This window comes from Camelus ferus, chromosome 11 (assembly GCF_009834535.1).
Source record: "Camelus ferus isolate YT-003-E chromosome 11, BCGSAC_Cfer_1.0, whole genome shotgun sequence".
Lineage (NCBI taxonomy): Eukaryota > Metazoa > Chordata > Mammalia > Artiodactyla > Camelidae > Camelus > Camelus ferus.
The window spans coordinates 68,187,480-68,207,710 of NC_045706.1; the positions used below are offsets into that span (position 1 = coordinate 68,187,480).

The 20,231-nt window shown below is 50.4% G+C and overlaps 1 protein-coding gene and 1 long non-coding RNA gene across 3 annotated transcripts in view; one reads left to right on the forward strand and one right to left on the reverse strand.

Annotated features, from left to right (window-relative positions):
* The window catches only part of SLC35F3 (solute carrier family 35 member F3), an 82,782-nt gene extending 67,939 nt beyond the window's left edge, over positions 1–14,843 (reverse strand). The window contains exon 1 of one of the 2 annotated variants that reach the window (XM_032491804.1): positions 14,131–14,206. In XM_032491804.1, the coding sequence (XP_032347695.1) occupies positions 14,131–14,206 (76 nt within the window). Of the gene's footprint in view, positions 1–14,130 lie in introns of both variants that reach the window. The other variant, XM_032491805.1, reaches the window with a different exon arrangement.
* Positions 14,844–14,878: 35 nt separating this feature from the next.
* On the forward strand, positions 14,879–19,194 carry LOC106730152. Its single transcript, XR_001366590.2, has 3 exons — positions 14,879–15,376; positions 16,621–16,692; positions 18,406–19,194. It is a non-coding gene; the product is annotated as an uncharacterized LOC106730152 (long non-coding RNA).
* Positions 19,195–20,231: the final 1,037 nt, after the last annotated feature.

The following is a 20,231-nucleotide window of genomic DNA, read 5'->3' on the forward strand; positions in this document are numbered from 1 at the left end:
CTGGGAGTTTGGGATTTACAGATGCTAATTAATATATATAAAATAGATAAACAATAAGTTTCTACTGTACAGCACAGGGAATCATATTCAATATCTTGTAGTAACTTCTGGTGAAGAATATGAGAACGAATGTTATGTATGTTCCCATGTGACTGAAGTATTGGGCTGTACACCAGAAACTGACACAACATTGTAAACTGTACTTCAATAAAAACATACTTTAAAAAAAGATGCTAAGAAAGTAGATCTTAAAAATTCTCGTCACAGGAAAAACAATTTTGTAACTATGTATGGGGACAGATGTTGACTAGACCACCATGCATACACATATGGAATCAGTATGCTGTACACCTGAAACTAACAATGTTATCTGTTGATTATATCTCAATAAAAATCAGCTTGAACAAAGAAAAAAAGACATTTTCTGTGGTTTTCTTCTCCTCTAGAATTGATCTTCCAAACATGGTTCATGGTAACCTTAGTTTGTTTTCTATGTCTATGAGTGTTTCTGTTTTGTAAATAAGTTCATGTGTATTATTTTTTAGATTCAAAGGGAAGGGGGGAGGGATAAATTAGGAGTACAGGATTAAGGGAGACCCACTACTGTATATAAAACAGATAAACAAGCATTTACTGCATAGCACAGGGAACTGTATTCACTATCTTCAATATCTTGAAATAACTTATAATGAAAAAGAATCTGATATATATCCGAACTGCCTTGCTGCACACCTGAAACTAACACAATATTGCAAATCAACTACACTTCAATTAAAAAGAAAAGGTATGGTTCATGGGCTGGCGACATCAGTGCCATCCCCAGCCTGCTGGAAATGCAGAATCCCTGGGTCCCTAGAATCAGACTCTGTAGTTCAACAGGTGATCTCTGTGCACATCTGGAGACGTGAGGAAGACTTCTCCAGAACACACAGGGTGGCTGAAATATTTACCACGTGTCAGCTCACCCAGCCTGATGTGCTCCGGGGTGCTGGGCACTGCTGGGGGCGTGGGTTCCCACCTGACGAGGTCGTGGATCTTAACCTTTAAAAGCTCCCCAGACATTGACAGACGTTCCTCCCTGCCTGTTTCTTAGGGGCGTGGATGCCAAGAGTTTCATCTTATTTTGCACTTCGTGTCCCTCTTATTTATTTGCTCTTACTGACTTCCTGCTGACGGCTGTCAGTCTCGCTTTGAAGTGCTACTTAAAAACCACAGCTGCTGGCAGCCGGTGCTGTGAAAGGCCTCAGACATTCCATTCTAGAACCATGTGACTTCTGGAAACCGGGCTGTGGCCCAGAGCGTGGCTCGGCGGTGCCGTTGTTCCCAGAGACCATGAGAAGGTGGAAAAGGCCTTCTCTTCCACTGTTTGGTTTTCATTCATGATTGTGTGCATGCCAGTCAGCTGGAAGTTTAAGCAGCGCTGTGGCTTGCGTAAGGTGTAGCCATGGATGGATGCAGATTTCCAGGAGACAGAGCCTCCTTGCTTTTTATAAGTTCAGCCAGGCACTCAGCTGAATGGGGACTCTTGGCACTAAAGGGGTACAGGGGATGGGTACAAAAGGTTTTGGGGGGTCAAACATACTCTGTGTATTTTGTTTAAACTTAATAGTAATTTAAATAGCTCTAGTACAATTAGACCAAGTTTTGTACACCATACTTCCTGAAATATATAATTCCATGAGGCGAAATCCTGATTCAAGGTAGCCGATTACACAGGTGTTAGCCAACCCAGTCATTCATGGCCAGCCCTGGTGGTATCTCTCAGCCAAAGGTCATCCTAGGCCTGTGTGGCTAGTCAAGGAGCGACCATGTCCTTTACTGGCCAGAATCCTCCTTGACACCGTCTGGACTGTGCTTCCTTTACCTGCTCTGTGAGTACTTCACCTCCCTCCTTCTCCTTCTTTTCATGCATGTATATATCATAGTCAGAAGCCCCTGGGGACGCAAATGCTCTGAGCTCCTAACAAGCTGTCTGTTTCTGGCAGGGGCTGCAGGGCCGGGAGAAGCGGAGGGGGCAGAGGAAGGCACATTCCTCTCTTTTTGCTCAATGACGTCCCACCAGGATGTCCTGACTGTGCTCTCAGGGAATCCCCACAACTTCTGGCAAGTGCAGTTTCAGACAGAAGCACGCACGTTTCAGTTGACACACTGATTACCCGGCATCTGGGGTGAGCCCTGCAACCTCTCATCAGGGGGATAATTTTCAAGCAGTGTTGGGGGCTGGGAGGTTTCTGAACGACCAGCATCAACTGTCAAAAACTCACACTGAAAAGATAATTACAGAGGTGAAAGAAAGGTCCACAAAGAAATGAACCGCGGTCTCACGGTACTCACTTGCTATCTAAGAATGGACGCTGGATTCGTGGGTATATGCCCAGGAATGCTGGGCCACATGGTGGTTCTGTTTTGGGGTTTTTGAGAAACCTCCATACTAATTTCCACAGGATCTGCACCAATTTACATTCCCACCAACAGTGCACAAGAGTTCCCTTTTCCCCACATCCTTGCCAACACTGGTTATTTGTGTTCTTTTTGATGATGGCTATTCTGACAGGTGAGGTGGTGTCTCACTGTGATTTGGATCTGCATTTCCCTGATATTGGTGATGTTGAGCAACTTCTCACGTTTCTGTGGGCCACCTGCATTTTTCTCTTTTGGAAAAATGTCTGTTCACTTCTTCTGCCCGTATTTTAAATGGATTGTTTGTTTGCTTGCTTTTTAATTGAAGTACGGTTTATTTTAAATGTTGTATTAAAAAAAAAGAATGGACGCTGGAAGAGGTTGAACAAATTCAGGCTCACGGCATGTTTATTTCACCTAGTTTTTCATTATGGAAAACGAACAGTGAGAAGACGGTGAGATCTGAAACCCATCACTGCCTTGCCCTACTGCGACACCCAACCCAGTAAAGATGCCCCGTCTTGCTTTGGTCAGAGTCAAGCGGGAGAAACTGCCAGGTTGGCGGAAGGGACCACCACAAATACGGATATTTACCCTCCTTTCTTTAGGAGGTAAATATACACTACCCATGCCCCAGCGTCCATGACAAACAGAGCAAATGAGTTAAAGAATAAATGTAGAGTGGCATGATGAACTTGGTCAACAGATACATTTATTCTCCGCTATTTGAAACACAGCAAATACATCCCGTAGCAAATACATATGGTTCCCTGGGTCATTGTCAACGAGCTGTCCAGTGTATGCTCAGAGGGAAGGAATTACACTGAGGGGAGCAGTATCCTGTCTCAAAAGCCTCTCAACGCTTCCAGCGCAGGAAGCGTCTGTTGATTTTCCCTCCCATCCTAAATTGTAAGTCAAGCCATTCCTTTGTGTTTGGTTTCACTCCTGTGTCACAGCCCAAAGAGGCAGTGCCAAATGCCACCAAGAAATCGGTGCTGAATTAGCCTCACGCCGTCTCCTGTCCCAGCTCCTCTGACCATTATTAACACAACTAGAAATAGTACTTATGTCATCCTCACTCTCCGACACCCCCTCCCCACTAACACTCCCCAAACTCATGATCTTGCAACTTCCATCCTAACCTCGCACTTTAGCCAAGAGTTCTGGGAGCAACGCGATGCAGATGGCAGCCCCTGGCCCGGTGGCTGTGCCGACACACACTGTGATTGTGGACCACGCATCTCCCCCTTTGACTCCCTCTAAATGCTCTGTTTATGTCGCTTAACTCACTCAGAAGCCCGAGGAGACAGGCGGGCTCTTCCTAGTTCTGTTACTGGAGTTGCTTTCATTGAGCATTTTGGAGAAAGCTGCAGTGTGTGTGTGTGCGTAGGGGGAGTGCCCTCTTGTGCACACGGCATGCTGAGATACAAACACACTGTCCGTGAACTTCCATCCTGAGCTCTGTCTCCGAGCCGGGCAGTTTACTGAAACTACGCATCAGCCATGCCTCCTGCAAAATCACACTAGATGCCCGTCTCCTAGCAGGGATTTATCAGACATTCACACTCTTTGGTCGAGAAGAAGCAGTTCCTACAGGAAATGTCTGCCCAGCAGAAGGAAACTCTAGGTCATATGGGGTGAGTTGAAGGTCTGGTTTAGCTGCTAACGCATCCTGGGACCAAGGCAAGTCCTCTTCTCATGAGCTGCCCACTGCTTTCCCCGGAGAAAATGATGAATTGCATGCTTTTATGTTTATCTAGTAAAAGTCATTTCTACAATAAGAAAGCAAGAAACATTGGAAAATAACTCACTGTCAACTTAAAGTTCTCATAAAATGGCTCATCCAAACTTCCAAGAGAACAAAAATGTTTCTTTTCTGAGTTCCCCTAAGAATAAGTGGACCCTTATTGACTTTATGAAAACGTGCCAGGAAGTTTTGCACTGAGAAGGTGCCAGAGTCGTGTCTTAGGGATGACAGACCCCGGGCTGGGATCAGAGACCACCCATGGGCTGGTGGGGTCCCCGCCTCCGGAAAGCAGAGGAGAAGTCACGTGAACAGAAGAGAAGGCGCCTCTCAGTGACATCTCCATCAAGAAGATCCGTACAGTTAATTTCTTAAAGCTTTTTTGAGGCGTAATTTTCATAAGCATAAAATTCACTTATTTCAGGAGGACAATTCACGATTCTCAAGACATTCACAGAGTTGTGAAACCATCACCACCATGCAATCTGAGGACATTTCCCCGCCTCAGTGAGTCCGCACGCCCATCTGTAGTCACTCCCCATGGCCACCCCCAACCCCAGGCAACCATAAATCTGCTTTCTGTATCTACGGATTTGCCTACTCTGGGTATTGCCTATAAATCTATAAACTTTTGCATCTGACTCCTTTCACTTAGCAGAATGTATTTGGGGTTCCTCCATGTTCTAAGACGTGTCTGTAGTTCATTCTCTCAGTGGCTGGGTCACATCCCATGGGGGTCTTCCATATTATGTTTATCCATTCATGAGTTGATGGACGTGTGTGTAATTTCCAGGTTTCTGGCTACAGTAATAATTCTGTCATGAACACTCCCATGAGTCTTTCTGTGGATGTTTCTGTTTCTCTTGGGTGGACTAGTTACATTTTTAAGCCACTCATCCAGCAAACACTTACCGACACCTACTGTGGGGCATAAAGCAGACACACTCTCCCCTAGTAGAACTTGCTTAGTCCAAGTGGCAATGCTTAGAGTGACCATGTCATGGAGGGTTCAGTGTCTCCAACTCTGACCAAATAGGACACAGCTAAGAGCCGCTCTGGGAACAGAGACCCCTCCCTTTCCTGTTTCTGGAGTGCCCAGGAGAAGAGAGCTTGACGAGTAAGTTCCCATTTATTGATCACTGATGCGTATACAAGTTCAGGGCCTGGCCGCCCAAACTAAATCGCTTTTATAAAACGAGGAGCTTGGAAGAAAGCTTCTGCTTCTGGCCATTTGCAAGTGTAATTCATTTCCCAAAAATGCAGTTTGGGTTTTGTTTATATAATCTACTCATTAAATACTTGCTCAGTGAATTTATGTGTGATTTTTTTTTTTAAAGCAGTGCTTTGGAGAAAAGGGAAGAGACGACAGACACGAGTATCAGGCCACCAAAGGCCCCAGGTGTCCCCAAAGCAATCTTCATGTCACATTTTCTGACCACGATGCCCACCTGCACTTGCCAGACCACCTGTTTGGGTTCCTGGACTTTGGGTCAGAAAAATTGCCACTGTTCCTACACACTAAGGCCTCAGCCACACTCCTGACTGGTACTGGTCCCTGGGAAAAAATGGAACCCACAGATAATTGAAGCTGACCCCCAGTAAGGGAGAAGAAGGCACAGGGAAGTAAAGGGAAGAGCGACAGTTAAACACCCAGTTTACATGTCCTGCTCTTGCCGGGAGATAACATATCTTTTTTAACCTGTTTTAATGTTGGTGGAGGGTGACTAGTCTTTTTTTTTTTTTAATTTTTAAAATTTTATTTATTTTTATTTAATTTTATTTACTTTGTAAATTTTGTTGGGGGGAGGTAGTTAGGTTTATTTATTTATTTTTTTAATGGAGGCGCTGGGGATTGAACCCAGGACCTTGTGCATGCTAAGCACGTGCTCTACCACTGAGCCACCCGTTCCCTCGGAGGGTGACTATTCTCGCTTTGCCATTGGAGCAGCTGAGGGTCAGACAGTTGCTCTCCCACGATCACAGGGTAGTGAGGGGCAGAGGTGAAGTACAAGCACCTGTCTGACTCCAGAGCATTGACAGGGATGGAGAGCACCCTCATTCACCCCTGGGAAGGTGATTAGGGCCACAGTGCTGACCACCCGAGTCAGAACTGCCCATCACTAAGGCGGGCCCTCAAGTTCCCAAGAAGACAGAATCCACTGTTAAATTTGGAACAGCCTGAGTCTGTATGGAACTCTGGGCTGGGACCCGCCACTACGGAATGAGGGCTCTCGTGGACTGTTTGTGTGCTCCGCAATTTATATGTTAAAATTGTAACCTCTGGGATGGCTGTGCTTGCAGATGGAGACTCTAGGGATGTAATTAAGGTTAAATGAAGTCATAAGGGTGAGGCCCTGGTCCGATAGGGTTGGTGGCCTTGTAAGGAGGGATGAGGGAACCCTCATTCCCTCACTCTGCTCTCTCCGTAAGCACGCAGAGGGAAGGCCGTGTGAGGACACAGCCAGGAGGTGGCCGTCGACAAGCCGGGAAGAGTCCCCACCAGAAACCCAATTTACTAACAGCTGGATCTTGGACTCCTGGCCTGTAGAACTAGGAGAAAGCAAAGATCTGTTAAGTTATCCAGGCTGCGGTACTTTGCTATGGCAGCGAGCCACTGACCCGAGGGCGTGACACAGGAGAGCGCTGTGCACATGAGGGTGTGAGGCACAGGCCCGGAGCTGCCACCGCACAGAATCGGATGCAGTGACAAGCGGTGGCTGAGTATTTATTTTTATACCTCTTAGGAGAAGAAATAACTGCCCTGGATTCCTAGCTGGGAACCATCAGATGCTGCCCCTTACTTATTTGCCGCGCGCCCCACTCCAGCAAAGTTGTCTTTAAAAACCAAAGTTCTTTCCCTTGTGCGGATACAGAATTGGGAGTGAGTGAGGGCTGCTTTTGCAGGGGTGGAGTGGGGCGGCGTGAGGTTCTTCCCAGATTCCCCTGAATTCTGCCCGACAGTCGGGCCCAGATCTGCCCACCCTCCGGCCGTCACCACCATCTCAGTAAACAGACGCCTGTACTGGCCTTCTGTCCCCACTCCTCACCTCCTTAGAGGTCCCCGAATAACACCAGTGTCTGAATCACATCGTCTCCCGCAGAGCATTTCAGACAATCCTGGGAATTTACATAGCCCGAGGCCAGCGTGACTTAACTAGAAGAGGGTAAGCTTTAAATGATGCCCCTGGCGCCTCGAGGGAAGGAAGGGCCATGCGGCCCTGGGAGGGGAGCAAGGGCCCTGTTTTGAGATGTGGTCTGAAGACACCTGGGCTGGAGGGGATCTGTTTTAATCTGCCTGCCTGCTAGTCATGACCTGTGCGCCTCCCAGAATCTCACTGTGTTCACCGCTGGGCACATCGCACCTCCCTGTACACAGCAGGCACTCACACAAGCACTGCCTTAGAAGCACTGTCTTCTAAGACACACCACTAGTTCTTAGCAGAGTCTTGTATCCTACGTACATCTCTAAGGCAGGACTGAACGTGCTCAGTTAAGGACCCAGGTGGGGTAGGCCTTACGGTACCCACGAGTCCTCCTTGGCTTTATCTCCTCCCTGAAGGCGAGCCTCCTGCACCGGGTGATGTGGCTGAACTCATCCCAGGCAGAGAGGTTTTGCTGTGGGAACACCCAGGCCAGCCACCAGCAAAATTAGGAAGTCGCACCGCTCCCTTCTTTGGGGACTTTCTAGACCTCTTTGGTACCACCCATCATGGGGGCCTGTCTGTAGTCTGGTGCTTTCCTGCTGCTGAAGATTCCTGGGACAAGTTGTGCTCACGTAGCTGTTTTTTCCTCCCCTGCTCAAATGCCAGGTCCCACCCTGGAAAGTGTGTGCATTTGCATGAACACACAACACACACACACACACACACACGCATGCACAAACAGGCCAAATTTCTTGCATGTTCTGGGCCTCATCCCCGTAGAGCTCTGCTCTCTGACTCGAGCTAGAGAAGGATTTTAATCAACTAAACCAATCTGCTAACGAGTAAGCTACTTAATAGACTTCTGGAACGTTACTGCTAAAAGGGCCGATGGAAAATCTAGTCTTCTTTTTTTTCCTGGAAGATCTATTCTAAACCCCTTTCTTTTCAGAAGAGAGGCCCAGGCCCCAGGTGGTGAGGAGACAGGTTGGAGACATTCATGAGCCAGTGGAGGAGCAGGACCCCACGGACGGTCAGCATCCTGCCCCTCACACTGGTCCTTCCCTGAATACGCTTTCCCTGAGTCACATGATGTCTTAACCAGTGAGAACAATCACTAGCCAAGAAGGCTTTTAAGAATTACATCTCTTCTTGGCTCTCCAATATGGCTCCTCAGAACCCTCCCCCACCTTGGCCAGCCTTCAGTCCTCACCCATCATTTCCAGCAGATGCTGCTGCTTCCTACACTAGGAAGAGATCAAAGACACCTGCTCAGGTCCCTGGCCTCCCTGCCCCGCAGCCGCCTGTTCTTCCATGTGTCTTTGCCCTCACTTCTTCCCTTCCCCTTTGCTGGGCGACCCGACCCTCCTCTGGGGGGGGGGGCTCTCCTCCCATGCCCTCTGCCTCCCCAGGCCACCGCTGCCTCAATCACATCCTCCTGGGGCAACTCAGAACATACTGGAATGGGCCTCCTTCCTCGGTTTACCCACACCGGGCTCTCCGAATCTCTCCCCTTCCTCCTAAAGGGAGCGTGCCTTCCTCACTATCTCACTGCCCAGCGCCTTCACCAAGTCCCCTGCCCCGCCTCTCTGCTCCCTCCTCCCTCCCCAAGCTCCCAGCCTGCAATCTGATCTGCCAGCAGACCAGCACCTGCTTCAGACTGTTTCTGTAGAGCTGAGGCCTTTGGCTGTACCTGATACCACCACACCTCCTCTTTCTTGGTCTTCTTCCTGTGGTTTCTGTGATGCCCTATGACCTCAGTTCGGACGTCCCCTCTGCCTCCCCATCTGCCAAACATCTGTGGCCAGCAGGCTTCTGTGCCGGCCCGTCTATCCGCACAGAGCCGCCTCTCTCACCTGACCTGTCCCTCAGCCGTCACCACATCTCCTCCCAGGCCCTTGCCTGCCCTGCTGCACACCTGCACGTGAAGGTCCTGCCCGGCTTCAGACTCCACCATCTCGGCTGGACGCCCCACGTCTCCCCACAGACCTGCCTCCTCTCCCCTCTTGCTGTCACTGTCAATGGCCTCTTCATGTTCAGCGCCCTCTTGGATGACTCCCTGGCTGCCTTCCTACTTAAACTTGGTGTGGGGGACACTTTGGTATATTTTGTATTCTATTCTTAATTCCCTTAGTTAAAAATATTTATTGTGATCGATGAAATCACCTTCCTGGCTCATTCTGAACATCGCAGCCGGGCATCTCAGATCCAGACAGTGTCTTCCTCCTCTTCCAGGCCCTTCCTTCTTGTGTGGGTCCCCTCTCCTGAGCCCAGCATTCAGGAGGCCTCCAAGTTTGCCCGTGGTCAGCCTGGCCCCTGGCCCCTTCCTCCCCTCACTTCTTTTGATAACCACCCGCAGGTCTCTGCCAAGTGCTGTCCTTTCCTGACTCTGCATCTTGGTCTGTGGAGCCACCTCTGCAAGGAACACTGTGTTCTGACCTCTTACCGATGACAGCAGAGGACAGAGGGACAGCCTCTACCAGGGTGCCCTGCTCATGCTCCCAAAAGACCAATTGCAATGACGATGTAGTCATCACCTGGAGTCTGGCGATAAGGCTTCTGAGGCCACATCCAGGCTTGGCAGGAAAGAGCTTCCTGTTAGATTAAGTCATTCTGGCAAAGCAGCGGGTAAAGGTGACGAGCCCGCTGCGTGGTGGCCACCTGCGTCCCAGCCAGCAGTGAGCTCGCCCTCTGCTGAAACTCACCATTTCTTTCATGGTCCTTTCGTGGAATGAAAAAAGTTAATCTCCACATGCAATCCTCATTTGCATGCATTTGGGACAGCTCTCCTTTGCTGAGGTCAAGGTTTGTAACTGGCTCCTCTTAGCATCCCCAGGAACTTCCGGTTCATTCTCTTACATATTTTAGGTAACATATTTGATCCGTATGTGGATGGTTTCCTGTCACTGAGGTTTCAGGCCCTGCAGAATCCAACCTGGGAAACACTTTGGGCATGGGAACCCTCTGGCAGGATACTTCTCAAGATGAGACATCTCTCAGGTTGGCCCCCAGCGCTGTGTTCCCAGCATACATAACAACTGAGCATCCCAGGATGACAGTCCTATCCCTTTAATAGAAACAAAGGAGCCAGACCTTGGGGGCAGCTGAGACAGGCTGACTGCCCTGCACGGGGCATTAAGAACGTCAGCAGCCGGGGGGGGAAAAAAAAAACAGAAAAGATGGGTATGAATAGCTGTGGGCCCTCTGGACCCCAGCAGTCCCCAGACCTCCAAGTCACACTGCGAAGGGAGTTTCAGGAGCCAATGTTTGCTGAGCACTTACAAAGCACCTGGCAGACACCGATGTGAAACCTGGCCCCCTTGCTCTCTAATTGCATAACCTTGTGTGAATGATTTCTCTGAGCCTCAGTTTCCGCGTCTGTAAACGGTAGTAACAATGCTTACCCTTCCTTTGGGTGGCAGAGAGACAATGTAACCATCTCTAGCACAGTGCCTGCGACAGTTGTAGGCTCATTAGCAAAAGCTGTTATTCTCATGATTAAGAGGCAGACGTTGTCATCATCATTTCCATGTGAAAGAACTCATCCCCAGAGAGCTTTCACCATTCTGCCAAAGTTCACTGGTTCAGCATGAGAGGCGGGCCCTAACCCAGTCCTTCTAACTCCAAAGCCCTCATTCTTTCCACCAGACTGCATGCTGCCTGCCTCTTGGGGGAATTTACGCCACTGTTCTCAGCCATTAATCCTCCCGAATGTAATTTTACTGAACATGAATTAGCTGGTTGTGAATAGAGGTGATCCAAGTAAATATCACTCTACTAAAGGAGTGTTACTGATCAATATTCAGTGTCTGAGTCCGGTGGAAAAGCCAGGAAAAAATGGGAAGCCAAGATACACCATCAGATAAAACAGACGCCAGCAACCTGCCTGGAAGACGCTTTTCGAGCCTCAGCTCCTGTCTGAGGCCCAGCTGCTTGTTCCCTCCTTCTCGTGCATTCTGGCCAGGCCTGTGCGCACACATCCCTCTGCCTGAAGCAGCCTCCCCTCCCCGTTGTGCTTGAAAAGTTACCTCAACTCAGGTGCGATGCCTCTCCCCACGATGCCCTCCTCTGAAAGCTCTTCGCAGATTACCCAGTTCTAAGTGTCCCTGCCATACTCTGTTCTCAGCTCTGGACCAGAACTTACTACGTTGACCTGGATGGCTCATTCATCTCTGGGTCCTTTCCCCACTAGACTGAAACCCCTCAAAAGAACGAAGCTAGGATTGCCGATTTCTGCATATCCAGGGTTTTGCTAAGTAGACCCAGGACACAGTGCAGGGTCGGATGAGGTGTCTGTTGAGCCAATGAAGTCAGCCCGTCCACCTCCTGTGTCTGAGTTCACCCCAGCATCGTATTTTCTATTTTGGTTTTATATGTACCACATGCTGGTGCCTTCTTGCCTCCCCTTAGAAGACACACTGCACGAGCTAATAAATATTCCTCTCTGGCTGCGTTCCGCCACTGTGGCTGGGTCTGCCACCCACACAGAAACAGCCACAGTATGGGGACCACCTTATCTTGTGCATCCGAGGCAAAACAGAATGATTCAACACTCCTAAAACAAGCACCCAAGATGCAAATGGTTTCAAAAAATAGACCGAAAGCCAAACTGAACACAAATACCAAGGGAAAAAAAACCAGGCCGAGATAAAGAGCCACAAGGAAGGCCAGGCATGCCAAGGGCAGGTTCCATCAGGCCCTGCCCTGCAGACCTGCTGACACACACAGAGGGATCCTGTACAGAAAGGGGACTGGAAGCCTTCTTGCATCACTGCAACTCTGCAGATGCTTCCAGACGCTGTCCCCACACACGCCCTCTTTGAAAGCAGCGAGAAGGTTCGCTGAAGGTGTGAGACAATCTGGGACGGGAGGATTTCCAGACATTTATTAAGTGTCTACTGTGTACCAGGCGCGTGCTGGGGACCGTCACTCAGCTACCTCGCTGCACTCCCCCCAGGTCTGCTGAGCTCGGATCTTCTGTTCTAGAGCCCTGGAAACGGGGGCTCAGCGTTTATGATTATACACATCAAACTGCACAGCAGGGAGAGCGCGGTCCTGATCCCCCATCTGTCTGATTCTCAGTTTAACACACTTTCCATTATCCACAGACATTTACCTGCAAAGGATGGTTAAGAAACCAAGCCCACGGTTTGCTATGGCTGTCCATGTGAACAAGAGGCGTGGAGCTCACCTGGCAGTGGCCCTGAGGGAAGTGGCAGAGGGGTTCCTCATCTTCACCCCCTGAAGGCAAAGCCCAGGCCTGGCTGGAGAGGAGCATCCGTGCTGAGCATGTCACTGCCTACCTCCTGCGGCACATCCAAGGTCCAGTGCCCAGCCTTGGAAGTCTCACCATTCACACCCAGCCTGACGCCAAGGACCCCTCAGACGCCTCCTGCCCGAGGGAGGTACCCTGCCACTGGACAGCAGAGTCACCCTGCCTGACTTACACAGTGATGGCGGGCCAACTTCCCATGAAGACCCCATGAATGAGCAGACCCTTCCAGCTTCCCCATGGGAAACAGATATCTGACCCTCCCCACCTTGCACCTTGCAGGGACATCGGGGCAAAGCCCCAGAGCAGCAGGCTTGGAAATGTGACCTCCCTGGGAGAGGTAACACATGCACTAAATTCAGGTGGAGGTGACTAATACCAAGTCTTTCCCAAGATTGGGACAGGGAAGGGGAGGAGACAGGCACAAGAAGGAAAAGAAATGACTTCCTAAACGCAGAAGATGATGAGAAATAGGTAAGTAGCTGTAGGTTAGTGCAAAGCAATGTTCTGCAAAGCCTGGTTTTTGGATCAGACAGCCTAGGAGTCCCTTCCTGCTTCGCCACCTCCTAGCTGTAGGTCTTAGACCAGTGCTTCCACCTTTCCCGGCCCCACAGTCCTCATCTGTGGGTGGGGGGGTCATGGTACAAGGGTGGCTACTGGTTGACCTCTCCTGGTCTTCCTCTCCTGGTTCTCAGTCTCATTGTGACAAACAACTGCTCGAGAGGGAATACAGGGTCCTCAGAAGCCATCATATGGAGGCTCCGAGCACCTTGGACTCCTGCTTGCACTGGGCTGGTCAATTCAGGAGAAGTGAGGGCCTGGAACTGAGGGGTCGGCTTTCCTCTCCCCGCTGACTGTCCCTTCCCAGCCCCCACTCGGCCAACGTGGCCAGCTCTCCGGAACCTCCCTCACGGCACCTTTGCCTCCTGGGAGGAGGAGTTGGGAACTGAGCCTCCCTCCCTCTGCCCCCCCTCCCCCACCATGGGAAAGCCAGGTCCTCTAGTCCAGCAGGAGGCCGGCTGGGTCTGAGTGAGGCACAGCTCTCCAGGGCCGCTGGGGGGCTCCTCCGTCCCCCAGTGTCTGCCTCCAGTCTCCGGAGGAGGAGGAGGTGGAAGAACACGTTTCCAGGCTGCTGGTGGCTTGGCGCTCACCTGCTCGCCCTGCACGTTCCCACGGAGCGGGGCATCACTTGGCTGCCGGTCTGGGGAAAGCTCAGAGCCCGGGGAGGTGGGGATCTCAGCCTGCGGCGGCCAGCTAACCCTCTCCCGCCTCCAGGAGCCGGGCGACACCTCCGCTCTTCCGCCTGCGGGCGGGGGCGGGGGCGGGGGGATGCTCCAAAGCCAGGGGACTGAGGACAGGCCTGGGAGGCGCCGAGGCGCTGCCGCTCCGCCAGCTGCGCGGGGTCCTCCCGGGAAGGAGGCAGCCGGGTGGGCAGCCCGCAGCCCCCGCAGCCGCTCCGGGCCGACGCCACCCCCGCAGGAGGCAGGAGCGCGGCACCGCAGGCGACGCAGCCCAGGGGCACAGGTAAGGTGATGCGGGGCCCCCCGCCAGGCCCCTCCGCCCCGGGCCGTTACCTTCCACTTTGGTGAGGGTCAGGACCGGACTGTTGCAGGCGCTGAGCGGGGCCACCCGGGCCGAGTGCTTCTTCATGATGAGCCGTCCGCCTGCAGGAGCGCCGCCGCCGATCGCCTACATCGTGGGGCCGGCTGGAGCGCGCCTCTCGGGCCCGGGGGGCCTCCTCCGGGGAGGAGCGCGAGCGGCTGGCCGCCCCGGCCTTGCCTCCCGGGCTCGCGGCCGGGCTCCGGTCGCAGCGCCGCTCACTGCGGCGGCCGCCCCGCCGAGCGCATGGTCCCCGGCCGCGCAGCCACTCCGCACCCGCGCGCACGGCCTCCCGCTCCGAGGTTGCTGCCAACTCCAACGTCACGTCCAAGTGCGCTCCCCGCTCCCACCCCGCGGGCTCACCTGCTCCGCCCCCGCCCTGGGACGCCCAGCCCCGCAGCCCGGCTTCCCCGCTCAGGGCCCGGTCCCCGGTGCCGCCCCGGGTCGGGGCAGCGGGCGGATCCGCACCTCCCCGGCAGCCCCAGCCCTTGAATGAGACCAGCCAGGAAGAGAGGGAGGCCTGAGAACTTGGATGGCCTCAGCGTCGCACAAGTTTAAACGGGGAGTTGTTTGGATTGAGCGTTGCTTCCTCCCTGCGCAAAATCCCAAATTGCTGGTTTACAGGAAGTCAGAAAAAAGCAAAGCTTCCAACGGCTTGCCTTAACTTCTTGGAAAGAGCCTAGGGGTACAATATTCTGTCTGACCCCGGTGGATGGCTCTTTTTTGAGAAGATGCCAAGTCCAGAGAAGCAGAGCAGCCAGGAGAAGGCAAAGGCTTGAGAATCCTGCCCCTGCCCCAGTGCCTGGGCCAAGAGGCCAGGCTTCCCGGGAGCCGAGACAGCTTCATCTCTGCCCAGCTCCCGGGTTCTTGCTGCAGCACCTGATCTGGCATCTGCCTCTGCAGGCACTGGTCTCACTGCTCCCACTCGGACCCACCTGTAAGCTACTGGCCAATGATGCTTGTGATGAAGCAACGACATACCTATTGCTTCACTGGCTGGGTGATTCCTGAGTGACTTCCCGGTCCCCAGGGCATTTATCCCGGGACAGCGCATGATCAAAGGTGCCCTGCCCTCGTCCCTGCAGGTAGGATGCACAGGACTTGTGTGACCCCAGAACTCCACGCGCTTTATGGGCGTCTCATTCACGCATGCCTGAACATCACTTACCGGTTTTGGTCTCAGTCTCCACTGGGAATTGGAAGGTTCAGTGGTGGTGCAAGGTGGGTTTTGTTGTTATTGTTAAGTCCTCACCCAGAGTTTCAGAACCTTCCACTATGCCTGGTTTCCTGTCTCAGAATTGACATTCTGCTCTGTGATGTCATTCTCATCCCTCATAAGGGTAACTCAGTGGTGGGGATAGAGGCAGAGAGTGACCTTAGAGCTATAGGATTTCCCTAGCCTGGCATCTACCAGCTGTCTCTGGTGACATCCACCTGCACACCCCCAGGTCTCTGGTATAAGTGGTTCCTACAAGTTGCTCTTGCAGGGTTCATGTTAAGACTTGTACTCTTGAACAGTGGTGATGAATAGAATGTATGGCTCCTGGGTTTTTCCAGGGCGTCCCAGGGTCTCTTCCTCATCTCTGGAGCCAAAGAAAGGTTTTTAGGGGCTCCTCAGAGCCCTCTAGTGGTAGCTTCCACACTATATGCCTCTCATAGGGAGCTTGTTCCAAGATTCCGAGATGACACCACAGGAAGTCACTAAGCCATTCCCTTCTTCTTAAAAATTAAGCACAAATAGTTTTTTTAAGTTAAAAAATAATCTCATCTATAATAGTCCCATGTGTTGTTGCATCAAGTTCATTGATCAACACTTATTATAAACACAATACTAAGCACCATATCCTAACAGTGCCCATGTTTTAAGCACTATGTATCGAGTACTATGTTAATTAAGTTTTACATAAATCACTTCATTCTCTGCTCACATAAAGCTCTGTAAGATCATCATTATCTCGTTTTACACATGGGGAAACGGAGGCTAAGAGAGGTTAAATAAAATGTCCCAGGTCAGAGTAACTGACTTAAGCAGGGATTTAAATCTATGTATGAACAAGTCAAAAGCCTCCCCTACCAATTGCTATGCTATTCTCTTACATTATAAGTGGAAAATGTGAAAATTCCACAGAAGTATTCCAATTCAGGTGGGAGACCCAAGTTAAGTCGTCTGTAATTCATTTCCTTGCATGCGACTGCGGTTTTGAAAGATTCCATCATGCTCCTGGAGGACCTGACTGTGCTTGTCTGGGTCTCCCCGGGTCTTCCCGCTGGCCTGTCCACACTCATTCCTCTGCCAGGTCACAATGAAAGTGTCTAATAAGTAGTCATCTGAGTAGTTTTTGGATATCTACTTTCTATGTATCACAATGTACATAAGTACAAATCAAGGAGATTTTTTTTTGTTACAGACCCCATTAATTTCACTCATTAATTAATTGTTACCTTGCTTTTTTTGTCCCCTGCAGGATACCCCAGGACCTTCTGATACCTGAGAACTCATCGCTTCCCCATCACTGTCAATTTCTGCTTATCCAAGAGTAGGTACCAATGAGCATCTCAACTTCCTCCCCTTAATTTTAAGTACTGAGTAGTTTCCTTTTCTTTTTTTCTCTATTCAACTCTATCAGCCTTGTGTGTTCCCTCACCTGGTGTTTCAACCAAAAAAAAAATCTTACCCTCCCTCCACTCCCCCTAAAAAATCCTACCCTCCCTCCACCCCCCAAAAAACACAAACTTCCTACACTCCTTTTTAAATCAGGAGTCCCTGATGCTTTTCATATGAGCACTGACACTTCCAGCTCACATCCTTTTGGGGAGTAGGTGTGGTGGGGATGCATATTTAAAAACTCACATAAATAAAATTATTATAGAAAGTTAACTGTGAACTGGTGTATGAGCACACACTAGTATGCTGAGAACTCCAACAATTTAAAACTCTAATTTATACAATGGACTACTACTCAGCCATAAAAATGAACAAAATAATGCCATTTGCAGCAACATGGATGGACCGAGAGATTGTCATTCTAAGTGAAGTAAGGCAGAAAGAGAAAGAAAAATACCATATGAGATCACTCATATATGGAATCTTAAAAAAAAGAAAGGAAAAGAAAAAAGAAGACATGAATGAATTCACCTACGAAACAGAAACAGACTCACAGACATAGTAAACAATCTTACGGTTGCCAGGAGAGAGGGTGTGGGAAGGGATAAATTTGGGAGTTTGAGATTTGCAAATGTTAACCACTATATATAAAAATAGATAAAAAAACAAGTTTCTTCTATATAGCACAGGGAACTATATTCAATATCTTGTAATAACCTTTAATGAAAAAGATTATGAAAACAAATACATGTATATACTTGCATGACTGGGACGTTGTGCTGTACAGTAGAAACTGACACGTTGTAACTGACTGTAATTCAATAAAAAAAATTAAAAAACAAAACAGAAAAAACCTCTTACGCTGGAGTTAGGCTATCCCGATCTAACTCAGATACCTAGAAAATCACCAAATTCCCCACTTAACACTCACATCTCCACTGACCTCAAAAAAGGTGCTAATAGTTCCTTCAACAAAGGAAGAGACACGATTCCCTTGAATACCAATGGAAACAACACTGTATAAATAAGAGCCAGGCAAAAGGATGGGTCCCTTGACCTGTGACCTCTGTTCCTCTTGGGGGGGTATTAGTGTGAGCTAGGAATTGAGGGATGTCATTAAAGTTAGCATTACAGAGATTTATCTGAAAGGTGATCTGGGGTGACAGTTTTCAGGCTGTATTCATTACTAGATCTTCCTCGTCATCCTCTAAAAATGTATGGTATAATGGTTTGCTGGCCCAAGCCAAGCGTTTCCTCAGCTCTACACGCCATGGCATCTGCGGCGACACAAGCCTGTTCTTTGTCACCAACCCCACCGTCCTGTTCTCTTTGCATCAATGTGGTTGAGGAGGCGCGATATTCAATGGCCGTTTGTGGCCACCCGGTACCGCAGGCTCGTAGAGAACAGATGGCTTTTGGGTCCTTCCCTTAACAGCCCTAACACTGAAAGAAGTTCCCCGGAGAGATACGAGGGTAGCCAGCCTTTGATGTAGAACTTACCCACCATGAACCTGGGTTTTGCATTCCTTGTCCTGCCAGTTTAGAGTTTCTAGAATTGTGGGCTCCACCCTCCTCCCAGACTGTGCCTTTTGCCCCCGCCAGTAACAGAAGTGACCACTGTACTGGCTGTTTCTCTTCTGCCCAGGCTCTCTGCCCTCACTGGCTTCATCTCAGACAGAGGAAGTGCTCTGGGGACCAGGACACGGGACTCAAGGTGAGGAGAGGGATCCGATGCCATTTAGTTCAGAAATAGCTGCCTGCCCTGTTCCGGATGATTCATCGACCACAGCTGGCTTCCTGTCTCATCCCTTCGCTCTTCCTGCTCTGGGGGGTGGGAACCAGGATGCTGAGCAACATAGGAGCCCTGTCAATGCCACGGGCAGACCCTCTTGGCTGGTGTTTGTTTCCAGGGGTGAATCGAGGGGACTTGCCTTCAGACTTGGCGTGAAACAAGGGCAGACTATGGGTTTGGGGAGGAGCCACTACCCTCTTTAAAAGCTCCTAAGTGCAGGGCAGGCTGGGACCTGCAGGCAAGGGTCACATTCACCGAGGACCCAGGAGACTCCCACTTGGGCAGACAGTGGTTCAAAAGTTCTTATCTCGGAAGGAGACTCACGGACACAGACAACAAACTGTGGTTACCAGGGGAGGGGTGGGGAAGGGACAGATTAGGAGTTTGGGACTAATAGATACACTGGTCCCAAGATGTGAGTCTATATATATGTAAAAGAGAGAAACTACAAGTACCTACTGTAAAGCACAGGGAACTGTATTCAATTTTCTGCAATGATGGGGGGCGGAGCTTGAAAGATGACAGAATAGAGACCCACAAACACACCAAGAATTACATCTACAAACCCGTCGTATCACACAGAACACCTACTGAACTCTGGCAGAGTTTCTCGTTTTGAAATACAGGAGGATTCCTCACAAAATCCAGTAAACAACAAGTTCATACAGTACAGTGCGGGGAACTGTATTCAGTATCTTGTAGTAACTTACGGTTGAAAAGAATATGAAAACGAATATATGTAAGTTCCCATGTGACTGAAGTGTTGTGCTGTACACCAGAAACTGACACAACATTGTAAACTGACTATCCTTCAATAAAATATATATTAAAAAATTTTTCCTGGAATGAGCTGTAACGGGAAAGAATCTGAAAGAATATATATACGTATGTATATGTAAAACGAATCGCTTTGCTGTACACCTGAAACTAATATTGTAAATCGACTACACTTCAGTAAGAAACAAGAATTAAAAAAATAAGTTCTGGTCTCTGGGCCCAGGGCCTGCTGCCTCAGAGAGCCCTTTGCACTTGGCAGTGACCCCGCTGCCTTGCCCTGCAGGGATCTGTGAACTCGGTTCAGCCCTGGGCGGGGCTGTGAACACCAGGAGGCAGGGCCCTCGCCCAGGAACAGGGCCTCAGTAAGCACCATCAAAGGAAGGAGTGAAAAATCACTGGGGCAGAAGGAAGCTAGAACTTGCCGGTGGTTTAGGTGGACAGGAAGCTGTCTCCAGGGCAGTGGACCCAGCGGGATGGCAGAGGCAGGTCCTGTCGGGATGGGCTTCCTGAACCAGCCCCGGAAATGGCCCCTTCAGGAAACAGGAGTCCTGCCCATTCGTCAGAGGAGCTCCAGGCAGCACACACCCTGGGGCACTCATCCCTCACCCTGCTGGCCTGGCTCTCCTGCCTGATTCCTCACCTAGGCCGGTGGGTGCAGGAAACAGCTCAGCCCTCCTGAAGCCTGGCCGAGCTCTGTCCCTCCAGACACCCTAACACCACCAAAGCCTCCAAGGATCCTGGGGTCTGCGTTTTCCTTGCAGGGGTGGGGTAGCGGGTCACTGAGCGTCACACACAGGTGCCTGGAAGCCACCTGGCCCACCTCCTGCCTCCCAGCATCTTCTCAGGCCCCTCACCCACAGGGCGCCCTCCCTGCTCCTCCCTGCACCCCCATCCAGGCCCCT